General features: G+C 38.0%; 1 protein-coding gene and 1 long non-coding RNA gene across 3 annotated transcripts in view; one reads left to right on the top strand and one right to left on the bottom strand.

The window, feature by feature from the left end:
- ERCC6L2 (ERCC excision repair 6 like 2) overlaps positions 1 to 18,567 on the bottom strand; it is a 156,028-nt gene extending 137,461 nt beyond the window's left edge. The window contains exons 1-3 of the mRNA XM_061426138.1: positions 18,478 to 18,567; positions 12,588 to 13,012; positions 1,484 to 1,603 (exon numbers count right to left, since the gene is read on the bottom strand). Of these exons, the coding sequence (XP_061282122.1) occupies positions 1,484 to 1,603; positions 12,588 to 13,012; positions 18,478 to 18,559 (627 nt within the window). The 5' untranslated portion in view covers positions 18,560 to 18,567. The remainder of the gene's footprint in view (positions 1 to 1,483; positions 1,604 to 12,587; positions 13,013 to 18,477) is intronic.
- A 485-nt stretch (positions 18,568 to 19,052) lies between these two features.
- LOC133253010 (uncharacterized) overlaps positions 19,053 to 23,287 on the top strand; it is a 75,406-nt gene continuing 71,171 nt past the window's right edge. For both annotated transcript variants that reach the window (XR_009738150.1, XR_009738149.1), the window contains exon 1: positions 19,053 to 19,156. This is a non-coding gene — a long non-coding RNA (uncharacterized LOC133253010). The remainder of the gene's footprint in view (positions 19,157 to 23,287) is intronic.

Below are 23,287 nucleotides of genomic sequence, written 5' to 3'. Positions count from 1 at the left end.
CCAAAACCAGATAAGGATACCACAAGAAAGGAAAACAGGCTAATATGCCCAATGAACATAAATGCAAAAAATCTTCAATGAAATATTAGCAAACTAAATTCAACAATACATTAAAAGGATCATACACCATCAAGTGCGATTTATTCCAGGGATACAAGGATGGTTCAACATACTCAAATCAATATGAAAACAAAGTGAAAAACAGTACTTGAACTCTTGAAAACTTAAAATACATTAAGAATTATAATGTTTCATTAGGGTCAAATTAAATTTGACACTAAGAATGTGTTTATGCTACTGAAAATAACAGGAAATTTAAAGTACCTATAATTATTACTAATAATACCTTAGGCCAAAGTTTCTCAAAATTTTACACTGAAATGCCCCAAATTATAGACAAGAGTCTATAGACAAGACCTTCTCAGAAATTCTATGTATGAGAATTATATAAAAGATACGGTTTTACAACTTGTAGAAAGTAGTTTATTACCATAACAAGATAAGGATTTCATGAAATCACTTCAACTTTATTTTTATCCAGTTTCCTGGATGCTGAGGACAAAAGTCAGACACATACCTCTGTGTCTGTGTGTGCGTGCGTGCGCATGCACGCTCACAAGCTCAGTTGCACAGTCATGTTCAACTCTTTGCGATTCTGTGGACGATAGCCCATTGAGCTCCTCTGTCCAGAGTTTTCCAGGCAAGAATACTGGAGCAGGTTGCCATTTCCTACTCCAGGGGATCTTCCTGACCCACGGACTGAACTCACATCTCCCCTGTCTCCTGCACTGGCAAGTGGATTCTTTACCACTGAGTCACCCAGGAAACTGCACACATACCTACAATACACCTTTTTTGTGGATTTCATTTTTTTTTTTAAGAAATCTCTTATTTTTTTTTTAAGAATTATGTATAAGATATTCATAAATGTATATTTACAAAGGAGAAAGCTTAAGAATGGTTATGAATAGCATTAACAGTCACATGGTCACGGACAGACAAGCCTAGATCTTAGCTCTTCTGACTCCAACTTCAATGGCCCTTGTTCAGGGAAGATTTGTTTCATATTTTCAGGAAGTGGTTATTTTGCTAAGCAACTTCATCAGGATATAACTTTGATAGAAATATCTACAACTGTCTGTTTTTCATTCTCAAATAAATAAAACAATACAATGGACTTCAATTAACTTTACATACACATTCATGGAAATTTAACAAATTAATCAAATTAACTGAAAATTTTGACAAGCAAAAGATTGAAAGCTTCCCCAAAATTCAAACAAACTATATTTTACTATTTTGAGAGTAAATCAAATCTAATTTAAGGATGAAACTGGTAATCCTTCAGAAATTAGGTTTATAAAACAAACATTTAGTGTCTATAAATTCGTTTTAAATTTATACTATAATGTGTAATGTTTCAAAGTTTCTATACACCTTTGCAATACCAGCTTCATAAAGTTTACATTTCTAGATATCTTACCTTTTTTGCTGTAGAAGGGGGATCCTTTTTCATATTTCTCAGTAAAAACTCTGGCATGTTATTTTCAATATCTTCACGAGTTCCCTTTTTACCCAAAACTGCAGCTAAAAATGAAATAACCTAGGGAGGAAAAAATCCAACAGTTTTAATCACTGTGTATTGTGATGGACAAAATTTTATGACTCACATGAACAGCTACTCAATTAGGGAGAATATGAGTGTGTACAAATAGATTTGCTAGGAAGAAAAACAATATGAATCACTAATATTGGTTTTCTTTATTTGCATTAATAAACAAAAATATAATATAAAAGTTACCACTGAATGCAGTAAAACAAAAATCCTCACACTGCCATTTCTTCCATGATAATTCTTTAAATAGATATATTTTATTGAAGTATAGTTGACTTACAATGTTGTGCACTCTACGAATTCTTTCTCAGTCTCATTAGCTGAGATATTTCCTTGTGTATTTCTATTCATGGAATCTATCTCTTCATTATTGGCTATTACAATAAACTATGTACATTCCTTTCTCCTTGTAGAAAACAAACTCCTTAAGGGAATAATATTTGGTTAATAAGTTTGTCTATTTTTCTGTATCCAATAAATATAGGTAACTCAAGGATGCATATTACAATACCTAAGGTAATCACTAGAGAAAAATACAAGTGTGTAACTACTAATCTGCTATGGGAAGAATAATAGAATAATATGAACAATCTACACAAAAAGAGGATGAAAATGAATAGATGACATGCAATCAATAAAAAGCATATAGTAAAATAGTAGGTTTAAATCTAAATATATTTAGATGGATATATGTAAATGTATAATTGAACCACTTTTCTGTACACCTGAAACTAACACATCGTAAATCAACTATACTCCAATATCAAATAAAAAATTTAAAATAAATCACCTATTTAGATTTATTTTAAATTTTTTATTTGATATTACATGGATGTGAATTACATGGAAGTAGACTAAATAGTTTAATTAAAAGACAAAAGATTTTCAGAAACAAAACATGTGTGCTTTACACACAAAAAACCTAAGACATAGAGAAAATTGTAAGTGAAAAAAATGAAAAAAAAGATAGATCATGCAAACAAAAACCAAAGAAAGTTAATATAGTTATATTAATATCAGATAAGTGAAGTCGCTCAGTCGTGTCCGACTCTTTGCAACCCCATGGACTGTAGTCTACCAGGCTCCTCCCTCCATGGGATTCTCCAGGCAAGAGTACTGGAGTGGGTTGCCATTTCTTTCTCCAGGGGATCTTCCCGACCGAGGGATCAAACCCAGGGATTGAACCCAGGTTGCCCACATTCCAGGCAGACACTTTAAACTCTGAGCCATCAAGCATTACTAAATTACAGAGGGACACGATATTGATAAAAATTATTTCATTTGCAAGTTGTAAGAAGTGTTAATTATTAAAGAAAAAAATCTACTGAAACAAAATAAGTAGACAAATTCATAAGCACAGTGATATATTTTGAAATAACTTAATGTAAAGATATAGAATGTATTAGTAAAATGATAAACAAACTTGACCTATATACATCTGAAAGACGATAGTAAACTATAGCAAAACATACTTTATACTTAAAGTACACATAAAATATTTACCAAAATTGATATGGAAAGTCATAGAACAAATCTTAATCCGTCCAATAGACAAAAATCATACAGATTATGTACTTTGGTCACAGTATAAGAAATTTTAAAAAATAGAAAATCCCCAAATATTTGAAAAGTAAGGAATATATTTTAAACTACAATTCACAACGGAAATTAGAAAATATTTAAGATGAATAACAGTGTGTAATAATCACATATTAAACTTATGAAATACACTTAAATACATGCCTTATGGACTTAAATGCATATGGACACACATTAGGACATAAAAGGAGCTGTTAATAAAATACCTAACCATAGATCTGAAAAATTTATAAAAATAACAGAATTTATTTCAATGAAAATTTTATTTAAATTTTAAGAAAACTTAAATACACAAAAATAGAATTATAAAACATGAAAAAGCATAAAATAAAAAGGACTGACAAAGCCAAATGACCATACTATGAAAAGATTTTTTAAAGTGATAACTCCCTAGAAAATTGATAAAAAGAAAAAGAGAAACTAAGATAACAGGCAAACACACACACAAAATATGTATAGTACAAAATAAACAATGTTATGTTAATACCTACGAAATTTCAGGTGAAATGGAAAACCAGAACTTACCAACAATGAAACAAGAAACAGAAATTTTACATACTGAAATAACTATTAAGTTCAGTTCAGTTCAGTCGCTCAGTCGTGTCCGACTCTCTGCGACCCCATGAATCGCAGCATGCCAGGCCTCCCTGTCCATTACCAGCTCCCGGAACTCACTCAAACTCACGTCCATCGAGTTGGTAATGCCATCCAGCCATCTTATCCTCTATCATCCCCTTCTCCTCCTGCCCCCAATCCCTCCCAGGATCAGAGTCTTTTCCAATGAGTCAAGTCTTCGCATGAGGTGGCCAAAGTACTGGAGTTTCAGCTTTAGCATCATTCCTTCCAAACAGCACCCAGGGCTGATCTCCTTTAGAATGGACTGGTTGGATCTCCTTGCAGTCCAAGGAACCCTCAAGAGTCTTCTCCAATACCACAGTTCAAAAGCACCAATTCTTCGGCGCTCAGCTTTCTTCATAGTCCAACTCTCACATCCATACATGACCACTGGAAAAACCACAGCCTTGACTAGACGGACCTTTGTTGGCAAAGTAATGTCTCTGCTTTTGAATATGCTATCTAGGTTGGTCATAACTTTCCTTCCAAGGAGTAAGCGTCTTTTAATTTCATGGCTGCAGTCACCATCTGCAGTGATTTTGGAGCCCAAAAAATAAAGTCTGACACTGTTTCCACTGTTTCCCCGTCTATTTCCCATGAAGTGATGGGATCAGATGCCATGATCTTTGTTTTCTGAATGTTGAGCTTTAAGCCAATGTTTTCACTCTCCTCTTTCAATTTCATCAAGAGGCTTTTGAGTTCCTCTTCACTTTCTGCCATAAGGGTGGTGTCATCTGCATCTGAGGTTATTGATATTTCTCCTGGCAATCTTGATTTCAGCTTGTGCTTCTTCCAGCCCAGTGTTTCTCATGATGTACTCTGCACAGAAGTTAAATAAGCAGGGTGACAATATACAGCCTTGATGTACTCCTTTTCCTATTTGGAACCAGTCTGTTGTTCCATGTCCAGTTCTAACTGTTGCTTCCTGACCTGCATATAGGTTTCTCAAGAGGCAGGTCAGGCGGTCTGGTATGCTCATCTTTTTCAGAATTTTCCACAGTTTATTGTGGTCCACACAGTCAAAGGCTTTGGCATAGTCAATAAAGCAGAAATAGATGTTATTCTGGAACTCTCTTGCTTTTTCGATGATCCAGCGGATGTTGGCAATTTGATCTCTGGTTCCTCTGCCTTTTCTAAAACCAGCTTGAACATCAGCAAGTTCATGGTTCACGTATTGCTGAAGCCTGGCTTGGAGAATTTTGAACGTGTGAGATGAGTGCAATTGTGTGGTAGTTTGAGCATTCTTTGGCATTGCCTTTCTTTGGGATTGGAATGAAAACGGACCTTTTCCAGTCCTGTGGCCACTGCTGAGTTTTCCAAATTTGCTGGCATATTGAGTCAGCACTTTCACGGCATCATCTTTCAGGATTTGAAATAGCTCAACTGGAATTCCATCACCCCCACTAGCTTTGTTCATAGTGATGCTTTCTAAGGCCCACTTGACTTCACATTCCAGGATGTCTGGCTCTAGGTGAGTGATCATACCATCGTGATTATCTGGGTCGTGAAGATCTTTTTTGTACAATTCTTCTGTGTATTCTTGCCACCTCTTCTTAATATCTTCTGCTTCTGTTAGGTCCATACCATTTCTGTCCTTTATCGAGCTCATCTTTGCATGAAATGTTCCCTTGGTATCTCTAATTTTCTTGAAGAGATCTCTAGTCTTTCGCATTTTATTGTTTTCCTCTATTTCTTTGCCCTGATCACTGAAGAAGGCTTTCTCATCTCTCCTTGCTATTCTTTGGAACTCTGCATTCAGATGGGTATATCTTTCGTTTTCTCCTTTGCCTTTCGCTTCTTTTTCATAGCTATCTGTAAGGCCTCCTCAGACAGCCATTTTGCCTTTTTGCATTTCTTTTTCTTGGGGATGGTCTTGATCACTGCCTCCTGTACAATCACGACTCTCCATCCATAGTTCTTTAGGTACTCTGTCTTTCAGATCTAATCCCTTGAATCTATTTGTCACTTTCACTGTATAATTGTAAGCGATTTGATTTAGGTCATAACTGAATGGTCTAGTGGTTTTCCCTACTTTCTTCACTTTAAGTCTGAATTTGGCAATAAGGAGTTCACGATCTGAGCCACAGTCAGTTCCCGGTCTTGTTTTTGCTGACTGTATAGAGCTTCTCCATCTTTGGCTGCAAAGAACATAATCAGTCTGACTTCAGTATTGACCATCTGGTGATGTCCACGTGTAGAGTCTTCTCTTGTGTCGTTGGAAGAGGGTATTTGCTATGACCCGTGCGTTCTCTTGGCAAAACTCTGTTAGCCATTGCCCTGCTGCATTCTGTACTCTAAGGCCAAATTTGCCTGTTACTCCAGGTATTTCTTGACTTCTCTGTGTTAAACAGTAAATCCTTGTTGCTTTATTTATGTATGTATGTGTGTGTGCATACCAAGTCGCTTCAGTCATGTCCGACTCTTTGCAACCCTGCGGACTGTAGTCTGCCAGGGTCCTCTGTCTATGAGATTCTCTAGGCAAGAATACGTGAATGGGTTGCCATGCCCTCCTCCAAAGGAACTTCCCGATCCAGGGATTGAACCCCTGTCTCTTAAGTCTCCTACATTGACAGGCAGGTTCTTTACCACCAGTGCCACCTGAGAAACCCATTTTATGTATAGTAGTTTGTATCTGTTAATCAATCCCATATTGCTATTTTGTCCCTCCTTCTTCTTATTTCCCTTTGGTTACTATAAGTTTATTTTCCATGTCTCAGAGTGTGTTTCTGTTTTATATATATATATATATTAGGTTGTCCAAAAGTTCCTTCAGTTTTTAAGTAAAAAGAAAAGACATATTTTTTTCATTTTCACCAAGAACTTTGTTGAAAAATGAATTCACCATTTTGTTCCACTACCTTCTGCCATTTTTCAGGCAACTTAATTCGTCTTCCCAAAACTTTTTACCTTTTAAAGCAATGAACTATTGCAGGTGTCTTTTTTAGCCTTACAGAGAACTGAATTTTTTTTCAATTAAGAAAATTTTGTATAGTCTAAAATAAATGGAAATCTGAAGGTGCAATGTCTGGTGAAGACAGCAGATGAATCAGAACTTCTCAGCCAAGCTTTAACAGTTTTTGCCTGGTCATTTCCAAGACATAATATTGAAATTAGGCCTGTTAATACCCTATAATTATCTCTAAGGGTTCAAGTGACAGGGAGAGTCACTCATGTCTCACTTTAAATCAAAATACAAAAATGATTAAGCTCAGTGAGGAATGCATGTCAAAAGCCACCAACAACAAGAAACCCACCAAACAGCCAAGTTGTGAATGCAAAGGAGAAGTTCTTGAAGGTAATGAAAAGTGCTAGTCCAGTGAACACATGAATGACAAGAAAATGAAACAGCCTTACAGCTGATATTCAGAGGAAAGTTTGATTGACCTGAATAGAAGATCAAACAAGCCACAATACTCCCTTAAAGCCAAAGCCTAATCTAGAGCAAGGCTCTCTTTACTTCTATGAAGGCTGAGAGAAGGGAGGATGCTTCAGAGTAAGCCATCTCCATAACATAAAACTGCAAGGTGAAGCAGCAAGTGCTAATGCACAAGCTACAGCAAAACACCTAGATCTAGCTAACTAATTAATGATGGTGGCTATATTAAATGACAGATTTTTAATACAGGCAAAATAGCTGTATATTAGAAGATGCCATCTAAGACTTTCATAGCTAGAGAGGAGAAGTCAATGCCAGGCTTCAAAACTTCAAAGGAATGGCTGAGCCTCTTAGGGGCTAATGCAGCTGGTAACTTAAAGTTGAAGCCAATGCTCATTTACCATTCTGGAAACTCTGGGGCCCTTAAGAATGATGATAAATCTATTCTGTGCACATGTGTGCTAAGTCACCTCAGTCATCTCTGACTCTTTGCAACTCTATGGACTGTAGCCTGCCAGGCTCCTCTGTCCATGGAATTCTTCAGGGAAGAATACTGGAGTGTGTTGCCATGTCCTCCTCCAGGGGATCTTCCCAACCCAGGGGTTGAACCTGTGTCTCTTAAGTCTCCTGCATTGGTAGGTGGGTTTTTTACCACTAGTGCCACCTGGGAAGCCCAAATCCATTCTACCTATGCTCTAGTGATAAAATAACAAAGCCTGGATGACAGCACATCTGTTCACAACATAGCTGACTAAGTATTTTAAGCCCACTGTTGAGATCTACCATTCAGAAAAAAAAAGTTTCCTTTCAAAACATTACTGCTCATCGACAATGTACTTGTTAACCCATGAGTTCTAGTGGAGATGTACAATAAAATCAGTGTTGCTTTTATATCCGCTAACACAAAATCTATTCTCCAGCCCATAGATTAGAAATCATTTCAATTTTCAAGTCTATTTAAGAAATATACTACATGAGGTTATAGCTGCCATAGATAGTGAGTCCTCTGACAGACCTGGGCAAAGTAAATTGAAAACCTTCTGGAAAGGTCTTATTATTCTGAATGCCATTAAGAATTCATGATTCATGGAAAGAGGTCAAAATATCAACATTAACAAGAATTTAGAAGTTGATTACAATCCTCATGGATGATTCTTGTATGGTTCAAGACTTCAGTGGAGGAGGTAACTACAGATGTGGTGCAAATACGAAAAGAACTAGAGTTAGAGCCTGATGACGTAACTGAATTGCTACAATATCATGAGAAAACCACAAAGGATGAGGAGGTGCTTCATATTACTTATGTAAAGAAAGTGATTTCTTGAGATGGAATCTAATTTGGGGGAAGGTACTGTGAAGATTGTTGAAATGACAGCAAAGGATTTAAAATATTAAACGGATGCTGGGCTGGATGAATCACAAGCTGGAATCACGACTGCTAGGAGAAATATCAACCTCAGATATACAGATGATACCACTCAAAAGGCAGAAAGTGAAGAAGAACTAAAGAGCCTGTTGATGAGGATGAAAGAGGAGAGTGAAAAAGCTGGCTTAAACTCAACATTCAGAAAACAAAGATCATGGTATCAGGTCCCATCTCTTCATGGCAAACAGATGGGGAAGAAGTGGAAACTGACAGATTTTCTTTTCCTGGGCTCCAAAATCACTGTGGACAGTGACTGCAGCCATGAAATTAAAAGATGCTTGCTCCTTGGAATGAAAGCTATGACAAACTTAGCATATTAAAATGCAGAGACATTACTTTGCCAACAAAGGTCTATATAGTCAAAGCTATGGCTTTTCCAGTAGTCATGTATGAATGTGAGAGTTGGACCATAGAGAAGGCTGAGCACTGAAGAACTGATGCTTTTGAACTGTGATGCTAGAGAAGACTCTCGAGAGTCCATTAGATTGCAAAGAGATCAAATCAGTTGATCTTAAAGGAAATCAGTCCTGAATATTCACTGGAAGGATTGAGGCTGAAGCTCCAACAGTGTGGCCACCTGATGCAAAGAGGTGATTCACTGGGAAAGACCCTGATTGCTGGGAAAGATTCAGGACAGGAGGAGAAGGCTTAGCAGGCCACAGCTTAGCAACTGAACAACAACAAAAGCAGTGGCAGAGGATTTTTTAAATTAAGGTATAGACATCATTTTTTTAGACACAGTGCTATTTATTGCATGCTTACTAGGCTATCAGTTCAGTTCAGTCACTCAGTCGTGTCCGACTCTTTGTGACCCCATGGATTGCAGCACGCCAGGCCTCCCTGTCTATCACCAACTCCCGGAGTCCACCCAAACTCTTGTCCATCGAGTCGGTGATGCCATCCAGCCATCTCATCCTCTGTCGTCCCCTTCTCCTCCTGCCCCCAATCCCTCCCAGCATCAGGGTATTTTCCAATGAGTCAACTCTTCGCATGAGGTGGCCAAAGTATTGGAGTTTCAGCTTTAGCATCAGTCCTTCCAAAGAACACCCAGGGCTGATCTCCTTTAGAATGGACTGGTTGGATCTCCTTGCAGTCCAAGGGACTCTCAAGAGTCTTCTCCAACACCATAGTGCAAAAGCATCAATTCTTCGGGGCTTAGCTTTCTTCACAGTCCAACTCTCACATCCATACATGACCACTGGAAAAACCATAGCCTTGACTGGATGGACCTTTGTTGGCAAAGTAATGTCTCTGCTTGTGAATATGCTGTCTAGGTTGGTCATATAACACAGTGTAAATATAACTTTTATGTATACTAGGAAACCAAAAAATTCTTGTGACTTGCCTTATTATGCTGTCACTTTACTACAGTGATCTGGAAATGAACCCACAATATCTCTGAGGTATTCCTATATATTTCTAACCATGACAATTCATAATTCAATCTGCTCATCTAACATGATATAAAATATTAGCTCTAACTTGTCAAATTCCATGAAACAAAGATATATAAAATGCCTATTTTATTGAAGAATCTCATCTTTAGAAGAAGTTCCATAAAAGTGATTAAATTTGTAAGCTCTAATTATGGATTAGCTTTACTTAATTCACTAAATACATTAGTGATTTTAAAGAAAAATCTTTACATCCCTTTTTCTCACACACACTCATGATACAGAGCATAAATCAGAGATGGGGCAATAAGGCAACAAACATTCTCTCAGACCTACAGAAGGCATAGCAAAAATTGTCTATTTCTTATACACTTTTTTTAAAAAGCCTACATTCCTTATTTTCATCTTCCTGGGAGATAAAAAGGTAAGAGAGTATTTTGGAATCAAACAAAGTACGATGATTTTTTCTTGGTTTAAATAACAACAGAAACAACAATGTGTTATTTTGAAAGGGCACCTGGCCCGTTTATCCTTACGAAGTTCTCTTCCTAAAATCTGGACTGTTAATACATGCTGAAATGAGAAAAGCAATTTACCTTCAAAATGCTAGGACATTTTTGTTTCTGCTTTAAAAGCTTTGTGGCTCTGGAGGCTAATTAACCTTTCACATTGGGTTTTATGTCATTTTCTCCATGAATGAAAATAAAGAAAATATGATTATTTTCTTCATTACTATACTCCTGAGGGAACAACATGACTTATGATCTAAAGAAGTTTCAAGTTTTTGTATAGCTTTTGAATCAACTAAAGATCATATCATGCAAAAGATGGTATTGATAATAACCAAAGAAAGCTGTAATTATCAGCAATCCCACCATTTGTCGCAGGGTTGAGGTTTCCTATACCTATATTTTAAAAATGTATAGTAATGACATTTTTTATGATATCAATGAATATAAAATCAAAGATTCAAAGACAATTTTTACAGTTTGAAAAATGTTATCTTTCCTCGGCTGCTCGAAGGCATAATACCATCTTCACATAGCAGATGTGGCACCTCATGTTTCTGATATTGAAGATGATCAGGCATTGACTAGTCAAAATCATGTTGGAAAGAACATTCTAGCATGGAACAAACAGTAAAAGTATATGTAAAGAGAGTCACAGAGGGCTTTATTATTTATTTTCCTCTAGTAGTCACCTGCCTATCTCGGTCACAGCTGGTAGTTTCCCAAAGGCTCTTTTCTTTATTCTTTGAACCTATTCTCCTGAGAAAGTAAATTCATTTATTCCACAAGCAATTACTTAACACCTTCAATGTGCAAGTCTCAAACTATGTGCATTGCCTAAGATTAAAGGAAAATAGAGTACGGCTAAAAGTAATATACTATGATTATTGAGGGACTTAATTTTACCCTAACTTTTTACACCAAAACTTAAAACATAGCCATTATTTGGCTATTTTCAACTGTTGATTTGAAAATAAAAGTGAATTTAATTTTTCACTTACCTCTGAACTCCACTAACAATGGAACTGTCATGAAAAAAAAATAGCTTAAATTCAGTTGTAAAGAAGGAAACACAAAAAGACTTAATCACACACTAGACAAACACTCCTGAAAATGCAGAGTGATTGCTTAGTATAAAGTCTAGATTCAGAACTCTAATCCTCTGAATTACAAACCTTTGTGGTATATAGCTTCTGACAAGGCTCCCAAAAATTCCCATCTCTTGGTATCCACAACTATATTTCATGCCCACTATGGCCCAGGTGGCAAGCAACCAAGGGAGGGCTTTGCTAATAGCTCATGCAGAAACAGTGGCCTCAGTCTAAAGATAGGAAGTGAATCCTCCCTAGTCTAACTTTGAAATAACTGTAGCCTTAAGAGAAACTCAGCCAGAAGACCCAGCTAAATGGTACCCAGATTCCTGATCCCTAGAACTGTAACATGATAAATGTGTATTGTTTCAAGCTGCTATATCTTGGAATAATTTGTTATACGGCAATAGATACCTAACATAAGCCTATCTGAAGAAAAGTATATACATGTGCTAATTCTGGCACACATTTTAGAGAAACAAGAGGCCTCTCTAAAGTCCACCAACTGAATTCCTAGTGGCCCAGAGATCCTAGACTAAGAAACTTCTGCTATGATAAACTCCAAACAATATGACAAAAGGCCTGCAGAAAGTTTAACCACGCTGTGTAGCTTAACAAATGTCAGAATACTTTCCTTCCATAAGGTATCACTAAGAAAGTTAGGTTAATCTAAATATAACTATTATCTTAGTATTAACATTATCAAAGGTCAAAACAAGTCAAATTATACTAAAACATTACTTTAAATAACGTATTTCATAGTACTAAATAAGTACTGAGGTTAAAAAATTGACTAAACACCATCCTTAAGATACTGTGTGAGACAAACACACACACAAAATAATTATAATAAGTTCTGGGATACAAACAGAAATTTGCAGATGGTATCCACTCATGTATGTAATACACATGACATAATATGTATGACTTTATTAAATTTTAATTATAAAGTAAGTAAATACCTGTACAGTTTTTCCAAGTCCCATGTCATCACCGAGAATACATCCTCTTCCTTGGATGAAGTGTCCATAGAGAAACTGGGCTCCCTCCCTTTGGTAGTCTCTTAAATACCTATTGATAGTATAAGGAATAGAGTCTCCATTTTCAGATAATTGAAAAGGAACAGCTGACGATGGAAATTTTCGGTCTGGGAAATAAGGTTTTTCCAAATCTTCATCATCAAATATAAAATTCCTGGAGCAATCTTTAACAGATTTCACTTCTTGAAGTCTCTTAAGAGGTACTCTCCTTTCTTGAAAATTTGAATATAAGATGACTGCAAATGACTTTCCATTTTCATCCACTGTGATAGATTTTATGCTTGCTTCACAAAGTTTTTCATTATCTGGAGAAGGGGCAAGACATCGTTCTCCTGGATGCCATATATCTACAATAATAAAGGAGAAAATAAACTTTCCAAATCTAACTTTTAAAGTAACACCTCATTTATCCACTTCTATGAGAAAAAAATATTCCTCATATAAATACCCTTCCCAAAATCTGAAACAAGACAAATTATAGGTATTTTCCTAAAGTATATTATCATAATAAAGGGTATATAATTTATTTCCAGTTTTTCTCACCCTGTGTGTCATAATCTCCCCATACATGTTTAATCTATTTATTCTGATTAGGTGGATATGGGTCATGGGCATTTGGTTTTATTATTGTGGTTGGTTATTATTGCTGAATTCAAAAGGTGATTCTGATGCCCAGCCAGGATTAAGAACCACTTAGTTAAATATTCATGATGACTCATGAACATCATGTATAACATTCATAATATGGCAGAATAACTGTGAATAGGACTTGGTAATAGGTAAGCTAAAATCCTCTGAACAGCTGTATTTTTGTGATTCTTCTGTCTGCTTTTTTAGTTATTCCATCTTCTTTTTCTGAACAAAGCTATTTCTTCTCATTGTCAATACGGCTGTTTCTAAAACGTTCCTTGAATTTGTATATGACTAATCAAGGGAATCTCCAATTCAACAGCAGAGTGACATGTACCAGTTCTGTCACAGCTTTTTCCATTCAAGGTTTTGAAAAGCTGAAGTTCTTAAGAATGAGATGAATTCTAAGATCTCTTTCTGCTATCATTTCATTATCCTTTGAAAAGTCTGACTTCTCTCTATGTATGAATTCATTCTGTGCTTAACTGTATAGCTATTTTATTTTGTATTCAGAAAATACAGTACTATGGAGTGGGGAGGGAAGCCTCTACAGAGTATAATATTGGTACAATTAAAATGTGCCAAATAGAGGAAATTAAGTAAAAATAATTTTCCTAATGGAATGTCATATAACAAGAACTCCAGAGGAATTGTATGGCCACAATTGTAAGAATACTAGGAATTATTTTTTTTTCATATATTTCTCGCAGAGATCATATGATCATTGGTAGTTCCCCAGGGTCTTTCTAATGATTCTGAATTAGGCTTTTATACCATTCATGATCATAACTAGTATGTCTATATTCTCTTCAGTAAGAATAGCTCATTATGCTATTCCTCATCAGTTGTTCCTCAAAAGTAAAACCATTATTCTAACTTTGATAAAGTTGTTTTTATATAACAATCAGAAGCACAGCAAAAAAAAAAAATCTATTCTCCCACTCTAATTTTGCTTTCAAACTGTCTGAGAATTATTACACTCTTCTAAAAACGTCCTAATGTGAAAATAACACTCCGATTCACTATACAGAGATAAGTCAATGGGCCCTATTTTCATAACAGTACTATCTGAACCTTAAAACCTATGTTAAACCTTAAGGTAAGTCTTAACACATTACTTGTTTCATATGATTTGTCTGCCTATCCGGCATATGCCTTGTAATTTTTTAGAGGTTTAGTTCATTAACTTATTTATTATCAATGTATATGATTTAATACCAGCTATTTACCAGATACTGTACCACACTATGAGTATAAAAATGAAGAAGAAAAATGTCAAAAATGACAGTCATTAAACCTTGCTTGAAATCGCTGTTAAGTCGCTTCAGTCGTGTGCGACCTCATAGACAGCAGCCCACCAGGCTCCTCTGTCCATGGGATTCTCCAGGCAAGAACACTGGAGTGGGTTGCCATTTCCTCCTCCAATGCATGAAAGTGAAAAGTCAAAGTGAAGTCGCTCAGTCATGTCCGACTCTGTTTGAAACTAGTTTTTTCCAATTTCATTAAAAGGAATCACTGTCCAGCCAACTTTTCAAGGTAGAAAACCTTTAGTCAGCCTTATTCCTCTTCTGATATTACTCCCTACATTCAATCCATCAGAATGTCCTGGTGGTTCTACTTAAAAAAAAAAAAAAAAAGCCATCCCTTTCCTCCATGCCACCAACTCTTCAAAATAACTATTGGCAAACTTTTTCTGTAGAGTCAGATTTTAGCTATTTATTATTTTAGATTTTGCAGGTTATACCGTTGCTTGCCTTTGTAACACAAAAGTAGCTACAGACACATAATCAAATGGATATGGCTGTGTTCCAATAAAACTTTATCTATAACTCAGCCATTAAAAAGAATACATTTGAATCAGTTCTAATGAGGTGGATGAAACTGGAGCCTATTATACAGAGTGAAGTAAGCCAGAAGGAAAAACACCAATACAGTATACTAACGCATATATATGGAATTTAGAAAGATGGTAACGATAACCCTGTATACGAGACAGCAAAAGAGACACTGATGTATAGAACAGGCTTATGGACTCTGTGGGAGAGGGAGAGGGTGGGAAGATTTGGGAGAATGGCATTGAAACATGTAAAATATCATGTATGAAACGAGATGCCAGTCCAGGTTCAATGCACGATACTGGATGCTTGGGGCTGGTGCACTGGGGCGACCCAGAGGGATGGTATGGGGAGGGAGGAGGGAGGAGGGTTCAGGATGGGGAACACATGTATACCTGTGGTGGATTCATTTTGATATTTGGCAAAACTAATACAATTATGTAAAGTTTAAAAATAAAATAAAATTAATTAAAAAAAATAAAATAAAATAAATGTTGGGCTGAATTTGGTTCTGACTATAATGTGCCAACGTCTGGCTTTCTCCTAAATTACTGCTTTGGACTCAATTCTCTACCCATTCTCTCCACTGACATTATCTCCCCAATACAGTCCATTTTCCACATAGCTGCAGTATCAACTACTTAAAAATATTTATCACTAAATCTTTAATTTAAAATCTTTTAATAACTACCCACTGCAGAAAGAATAAACTCCAAGCTTCTTACTATGGTCTACGTGACCCTGTATCATTTTCCCCTACTTACTTCTCCAACTTAAAATCTATCAATATTCCCTTTGACTCAAGCATACTAAGCAGGTCTTCTCTCACTTATTGTTATGTCATTGCCTCACAGATTTTGTTTCTGATCATCTTATTTAAAGTACCCCACTATTCTGTACCTGAGTATTTTACTGCCTGTATAGCACATACCACAATGTTTAATTATCATGTTTACTTTTTAAAAATCTGCCTCTCTCACTAGAGAATAGTATCTTTTCCAAGAAAATGTCTGTATTGTTCAAAATTTTATCCCCAGGGCCAGCACACAGTAGGCACTCAATAAACTTGCTGAATATATTAACAAAAACACATTCTGAATCTCATAGAACTTTGATATCTAGTGAGAGAGACAAATACTAAAAAGTTCACACATGTGAAATTGTTACTTTAAGAGTGCTGTAAGAAAGAGGGACTAAAGAAACAGTTTAAAAAGGAAGAAAATTTAAGCAAAGAATGTCAGTCGGGGGGTACATATAGCAGGTGCAAAAACCTCATGGGCTTCACACAACAATCTATAGAAATCTATTAATATTTGGTTTCTGAGTTTGGGTAACTTGTAGAACTAAGGAGATTCAGTTAAGTTTGATCTAGGGCAGTATCTCTCAGCATTCAAAGTCCAGAACAAATAGTTTAAATTAGGACGATTTCCTTTTGGGCTGAATGGGGGGTAAGGCTCCTTACAATCTGGTCCCTATGTCCACTTTAACTTCATTTCCTCCCTTTCTCCTGATTTCATCCCAAACTTGCCTTCTAGCTGTTCTTCAACCATGACAAGCATACTCCCATCTTCGGTCCCTGAGATTTCTGTTCCTCCCACCAACCCTCTCCCTAAATCCCAATGTGACTGATTCTCTCACTTCATTCAGGCTTCAATTCAAATGGCATCTCCTCAGAGGTATCTTCTCTGATCACTCAATCTAACATACCACTCCCTGCCACTCTCTCCTCCTTTACTCTGCTTGATTTCATTTTCAGAAAAAAAATTGAAATATCTGTTATTGGTTATCTCCTTCAGTTCCCCGGAGTAGAGACAATTTGTGTTCACTGCCAAATTCTGGACACTGAGGACAATGTTTGAAACTCAAATACTTGTCAGATTAACAAATATTTATATAGAGCTTACATTTTGAGGTTTATGTGTGCCACACATGCAATTTATACATAGTAGTTCATTTAAGCCTTACAACAACCTGTTCACTACTTCATGTAAATACTATTATTAGTTCCCTTTTATAAATGGTGAAACAGATAAAGGTTAACCACAGTCACACAGCTAGAAAGTGTCAGAGCCTGGATGTGAATCAAGCTATCTGAACTTGTAGCTACCAGGCTGTACCAGTACACACATGAATGAACAATTCCTTGGAACTGAGTAGCCCTCAGTTCAGTTCAGTTGTGTCTGACTCTCTGTGACCCCATGGACTGCAGCACACCAGGCTTCTCTGTCCATCACCAACTCCTGGAGATTGCTCAAACTTATGTCCATCAAGTCAGTGATGCCATCCAACCATCTCTGTCATCCCCTTTTCCTCCTGCCCTCCACCTTTCCCAGCATCAGGGTCTTTTCCAATGATTCAGTTCTTCACATCAGGGGGCTGAAGTATGAGTAGCCCTGCCCCCTTTTAAATGAAATATGAACATCCCAGTTACTATAATCTCCACTCAGCAGCTTCATCTACTTATTTTACCTGCCAGGTTTCTAAAGGTATTTGTATTTGTGGTCCCTGAGTGATAGTGTCATCAATTTCTAGTCTTCAGAGCTGAGGCTTGTTACTTAAAAGTCTCTGAAGTTTGGTTCTATATTCCTCATCTATTTAATCAGATCAGTATCTTGCTCAAAATAAAACATGTAAACAATCAGCATATTTCTAGGCACAGAACAAGCATTCAATATCTGTAAGTTTTTGCTTTATCACTATTAATAACGAAAACTATTAATGTGGGGGGCAAGAGGACATCCCAGATGACTTGTGGCAGATAACCATGTTCTCCCAAGACATCCCAGATGACTTGTGGCAGATAACCATGTTCTCCCTAAACCACCCTTAGTGACCCATTAAAGGTGACCCTGACTCAATACATCACATATAATGTGTAATAAACTGAACTAATCTCAATCTATATTCACCTACTTAATAATGAACCTACCATTCACTAAGGACTGAGGCATACAACAGAGAATAAAAATACCAAACATTTACTTAATGTTTACTATGAGCCAGACACTGGGTCATATTAAGTGCTTTGCATGACACCATCTCAATTAATAGTCAAAAGAACTCAATCAATAATGATTTCAATTTTACAGATGAGCAAACTACCCAAAGTTGCTCAGCAAATGACTGTCAGAGCCAGCACTAGATCCAAGGGCAGTCTGACTTCAGAGTTTCTCAACACTGAATCACAAAGAACTAGTCCCCGCTCTAGAGGGGGTACACTATCTCCAGCTGTCACTCACAGAGGCCACAGGGTAAAACCCCGACCCCAAGGGAACTGGCATGAACAGGTCCAATCCTACACAGTCAAGACAGGTGTCTGGGCAGGGAGGCGAGCTCGGAGCTTATACCTTTGCTGTTGGTTTCCGCGTGGGGCTTCGGGGTAGACTGATCCATCTGGCCAGGGGGAAGGGCTTGGCAGCCAGGTTGCATTTAACACCCCACAAGCGGCAGAGGACCGCCAGGAGGAGGTAAGCAGGCGGAGGGTGGCAAACTCCACCTTCCGCCACCCTCCGTACATCGCCCTCCCCTGGAGCTCGACGTCACGGCACGGAGGGAGCAAAGGTGGAGCCTGATGGGGTCCAGGGAGAAGGGACGGTGGCCTCTGCGACAGCGGCAGAGCCGGAGGACGCTATGGTAGCTGGCAAGGCAGCGCTCACCTACTAGCCTGGAGCTCCGCCGGCGAGGGTAGACAACAGGCTGCCTATTCGACCCTTTACCCTCCTGCCTCTCACTGTTGGGCCTCCCTCTGCAACCCAGCGTAGCTTCCAACCCGAACTCGGAAAATCCCGCGAGAACTGGCTCCGTTACGGTCCACGGGATCTCACGATAACAAAATCTTGGTTTACATGGGCGGAGCGATCTTCAGGCCGTCTTTCCACTAGAAAGCATGCAACACAAAGATCCGCGATAGTTGCAAGTAGCGCGCGGTTTGGTATCGCTTGCCTGCCTTGTGCGGCTGTTGTGGCTGCAGAGAGAGGCTGGAAGGTGGCCGTGGGCGTGGACCTGCTGAGGGTCTTTTAAGGACCGGTAAGAAAGGTGACGGCCTAGCAGGAGACCATCGTCCCCGCGCTCCTTTGTCCATGGGATTCTCCAAGCAAGAATATTGGAGTGGGTTGCCATGTCCTCCTCCAGGGGATGATCCATAGTCACGTCTCCCTCTAAGTGCAGCTGGGAAAGATTATTTGGTTTTAAGGGCTCACATGATAAAATTGGGTCCTCCAGTAATCCAGGATATTCTTCCCTTATCAAGATCTATACCCTCAAGCACATCAGTAAGATTCCTTTGCCATATAAAATAACATATTCATGGGTTCTAAGGATTAAGATATGAACATCTTTGGAGATCATTATTCTGCCTACCCCAGCGTCTTAATGAGGAAAACTATGGCTATTTCATCTGTAAATAGATATCTATTTTTGACAGATACTAAAAATCAGCACGTTTCATAAAATGCTTCATCTAGAATAGCATTTGTTTCTGTTTACCAGCAGGTAGAAATTTTGTATTGAAGAGAAACATCTAATTCATCCATTAACTATATGTTACATGTTGGGCCTCAGATATGGTTAGAGATGAGACATTTATCCTCACTGCTTCAAAGTCCTCACCCATGACAGACTCATAATAGTGATCCACCTAAAAAGAATTGGACTTCCCTGGTGGCTCAGACGGTAAAGCGTCTGTCTACAATGCGGGAGACCGGGGTTCGATTCCTGGATTGGGAAGATCCCTTGGAGAAAGCAATGGCAATCCACTTCAGTACTATTGCCTGGAAAATCCCATGGACAGAGGAGCCTGGTAGGCTACAGTCCAGAGTCGGACACGACTGAGCGACTTCACGTTCACGTTAAAAAGGATTATTGTAAGAATTAAATAAAATAAATACAACACCTAAAACAATACCTACTCATAGTAAGAATTTAGTAAGGAATAGTATTGCAATATTTGGAGAAGGCAATGGCACCCCACTCCAGTACTCTTGCCTGGAAAATCCCATGGATGGAGGAGCCTGGAAGGCTGCAGTCCATGGGGTCACTGAGGCTCCGACACGACTGAGCGACTTCACTTTCACTTTTCACTTTCATGCATTGGAGAAGGAAATGGCAACCCGCTCCAGTGTTCTTGCCTGGAGAATCCCAGGGACAGGGGAGCCTGGTGGGCTGCCGTCTATGGGGTCACACAGAGTCGGACACGACTGAAGTGACTTAGCAGCAGCAGCAGCAGCAGTATTGCAATATACTGTTGTTATCAATGGAATTTGTCCACTTGAAAGTTGCATTCTGCATAGCAATTGCTTCAGTTTAATATTTTGGCCAATAGTTGATAATGCATTATTACTTAGATTAGAATTTTAGACTAGGTTCTAACTTAAACAGCACAGATTGTAAGACATATTTTCTAGGTGCAGCTGAACAAAACTTATTACTGTCATTACATGCATCTTGATATTAGAAATTTTAAAATGTAGAAAAAAATTCTTGGACTTGATGAAATATATCTGTTTTACTTAAATTCTGTAAATTTTGTCCCTAAAATCAATAGAAATTGGAAATTCCAATCTAGCTTATTTTTTTGTCCTACACCTATTAGAGAAGACATTTGATTTTTCCCTCCACTGAAATGACTAGTTATGTAATGTCATATTTTTCCAGAGGTCCACTGATTTAACAAAAATTTTAGAAATAAATATTGATTTAAATGAAAGGGATCATCTGGTTGATGGAACACTCTAGTGACTAACAAAGGCAGTTGTTTTTGTTGTTCAGTTGCTCAATCATGTCTAGCTCTTTGCAACCCCATGGACTGTAGTATGCCAGGCCTCCCTGGTAAGGACCAATGGAAGCAGAGGGAACCTCAGTTTCTGATTATTTCTTATTTCATCTCACCACCATTGTCATGATACATGGTGGAGTAGAAATAATCAGGACATAAAAATATGTTTTAGTGAATTAGATGCCTCACAAAATTAGACACCCTCAAACATTCCTTTCCCCATTTAACAATAGTGTTTGTCTCAGCCCATTACAGTGATGTCTTTGTCTAGGTGGTAATATTGTAAACATCCAACACTATAATAGTATACCCCAAAGTGAAATTAAAAGACTTGCAAAACATTCAGGAATTCCTGAAGTCAATATAAATGATATTGGATAACTACATCACACGTGAAAACTGTTGGCAAAGTAGTATCTAGCAAAATTAAGCATGTAAAAACTACAAAAAGAGAAAAAACACAGATGATGGTAGCATAGACATTTCAAAAGAATATTACTTGACTATCAAGGTGACCCCTGAGAAAGATGATTAAACCTTTTTAGTGTTTTACAAAAAAAGTAGTCTTTCTTTATATTCCCACTGCAGGAGTCAAAATTGTGACTTCCAAATTGTGAGTTAATCTAGCAAAAAGGCTCAAGAAAAAAATAGGTATATGTTTTAGTCCATTTTGGTTGCTATGACAAAATTCTCCAGACTAGATAGCTTATAAACAGCAGACATTTATTTCTTACAGTTCTGGAGGCTGGGAAGCCCAAGATCAAGGTGTTGGCATGGTTCTATTCTGGTGAAGGCCCCCTTTCACTCATAGCTGGCCCCTTCTTCCTGTGTCCTCACATGGTGGAATGGACTACAGAGCTCTGTGGTATCTCTTTTTCAAGAGCACTAATCCTATTAATGCAGATGACACCACCCTTATGGCAGAAAGTGAAGAGGAACTAAAAAGCCTCTTGATGAAAGTGAAAGAGGAGAGTGAAATAGTTGGCTTAAAGCTCAACATTCAGAAAACTAAGATCATGGCTTCTGGTCCCATCACTTCATGGCAAATAGATGGGGAAACAGTGGAAACAGTGTCAGACTTTATTTTTGGGGGCTCCAAAATCACTACAGATGGTGATTGCAGCCATGAAATTAAAAGACGCTTACTCCTTGGAAGGAAAGTTATGACCAACCTAGGTAGCATATTCAAAAGCAGAGACATTACTTTGCCAGCAAAGGTCCATCTAGTCAGGGCTATGGTTTTTCCAGTGGTCATGTATGGATGTGAGAGTTGGACTGTGAAGAAAGCTGAGCGTTAAAGAATTGATGCTTTTGAACTGTGGTGTTGGAGAAGACTCTTGAGAGTCCCTTGGACTGCAAGGCAATCCAACCGGTCCATTCTAAAGGAGATCAGTCCTGGGTGTTCATTGGAAGGACTGATGCTGAAGCTGAAACTCCAATACTTTGGCCACTTCATGCGAAGAGTTGACTCATTGGAAAAGACTCTGATGCTGGGAGGGATTGGGGGCAGGAGGAGAAGGGGACAACAGAGGATGAGATGGCTGAATGGCATCACCGACTCAATGGACGAGTCTGAGTGAACTCCGGGAGTTGGTGATGGACAGGGAGGCCTGGCGTGCTGTGATTCATGGGGTCCCAAAGAGTCGGACGTGACTGAGCAACTGAACTGAACTGAACTGTATCCTATTAATGAGGACTCCATCTCATGACCTTCTCACCTCCCAAAGACCTCACACTGGGCATTAGAATTTCAACATTTGAATTTTGAGGGAACACACATTCACCATAGCAGTATGAAAATATAAGACAATGCAAGAAATTGAGTCTCAGGGGTTTTAGTTAGTTGATTTTCAGTTCAGTTCAGTTCACGGTTTACGTATTGTTGAAGCCTGGTTTGGAGAATTTTGAGCGTTACTTTACTAGTGTGTGAGATGAGTGCAATTGTGCGGTAGTTTGAGCATTTTTGGCGTTGCCTTTCTTTGGGATTGGAATGAAAACTGACCTTTTTCAGTCCTGTGGCCACTGCTGAGTTTTCCAAATTTGCTGGCATATTGAGTGCAGCACTTTCACAGTATCATCTTTTAGGATTTGAAATAGCTGAACTGGAATTCCATCACCTCCACTAGCTTTGTTCGTAGAGGTGCTTCCTAAGGCCCACTTGAGTTCACATTCCAGGATGTCTGGCTCTAGGTGAGTGATCACACCATCGTGATTATCTGGGTCATGAAGCTCTTTTTTGTACAGTTCTTCTGTGTATTCTTGCCACCTCTTCTTAGTATCTTTTGCTTCTTTTGTTAGATCTATACCATTTCTGTCCTTTATTGAGCCCATCTTTACATGAAAATTCCCTTGGTATCTCTAATTTCTTGAAGATATCTCTAGTC

This window comes from Bos javanicus, chromosome 8 (genome assembly GCF_032452875.1).
Source record: "Bos javanicus breed banteng chromosome 8, ARS-OSU_banteng_1.0, whole genome shotgun sequence".
In the NCBI taxonomy this organism is placed as follows: Eukaryota; Metazoa; Chordata; class Mammalia; order Artiodactyla; family Bovidae; genus Bos; species Bos javanicus.
This window is presented reverse-complemented; position numbering and strand designations above follow the sequence as displayed.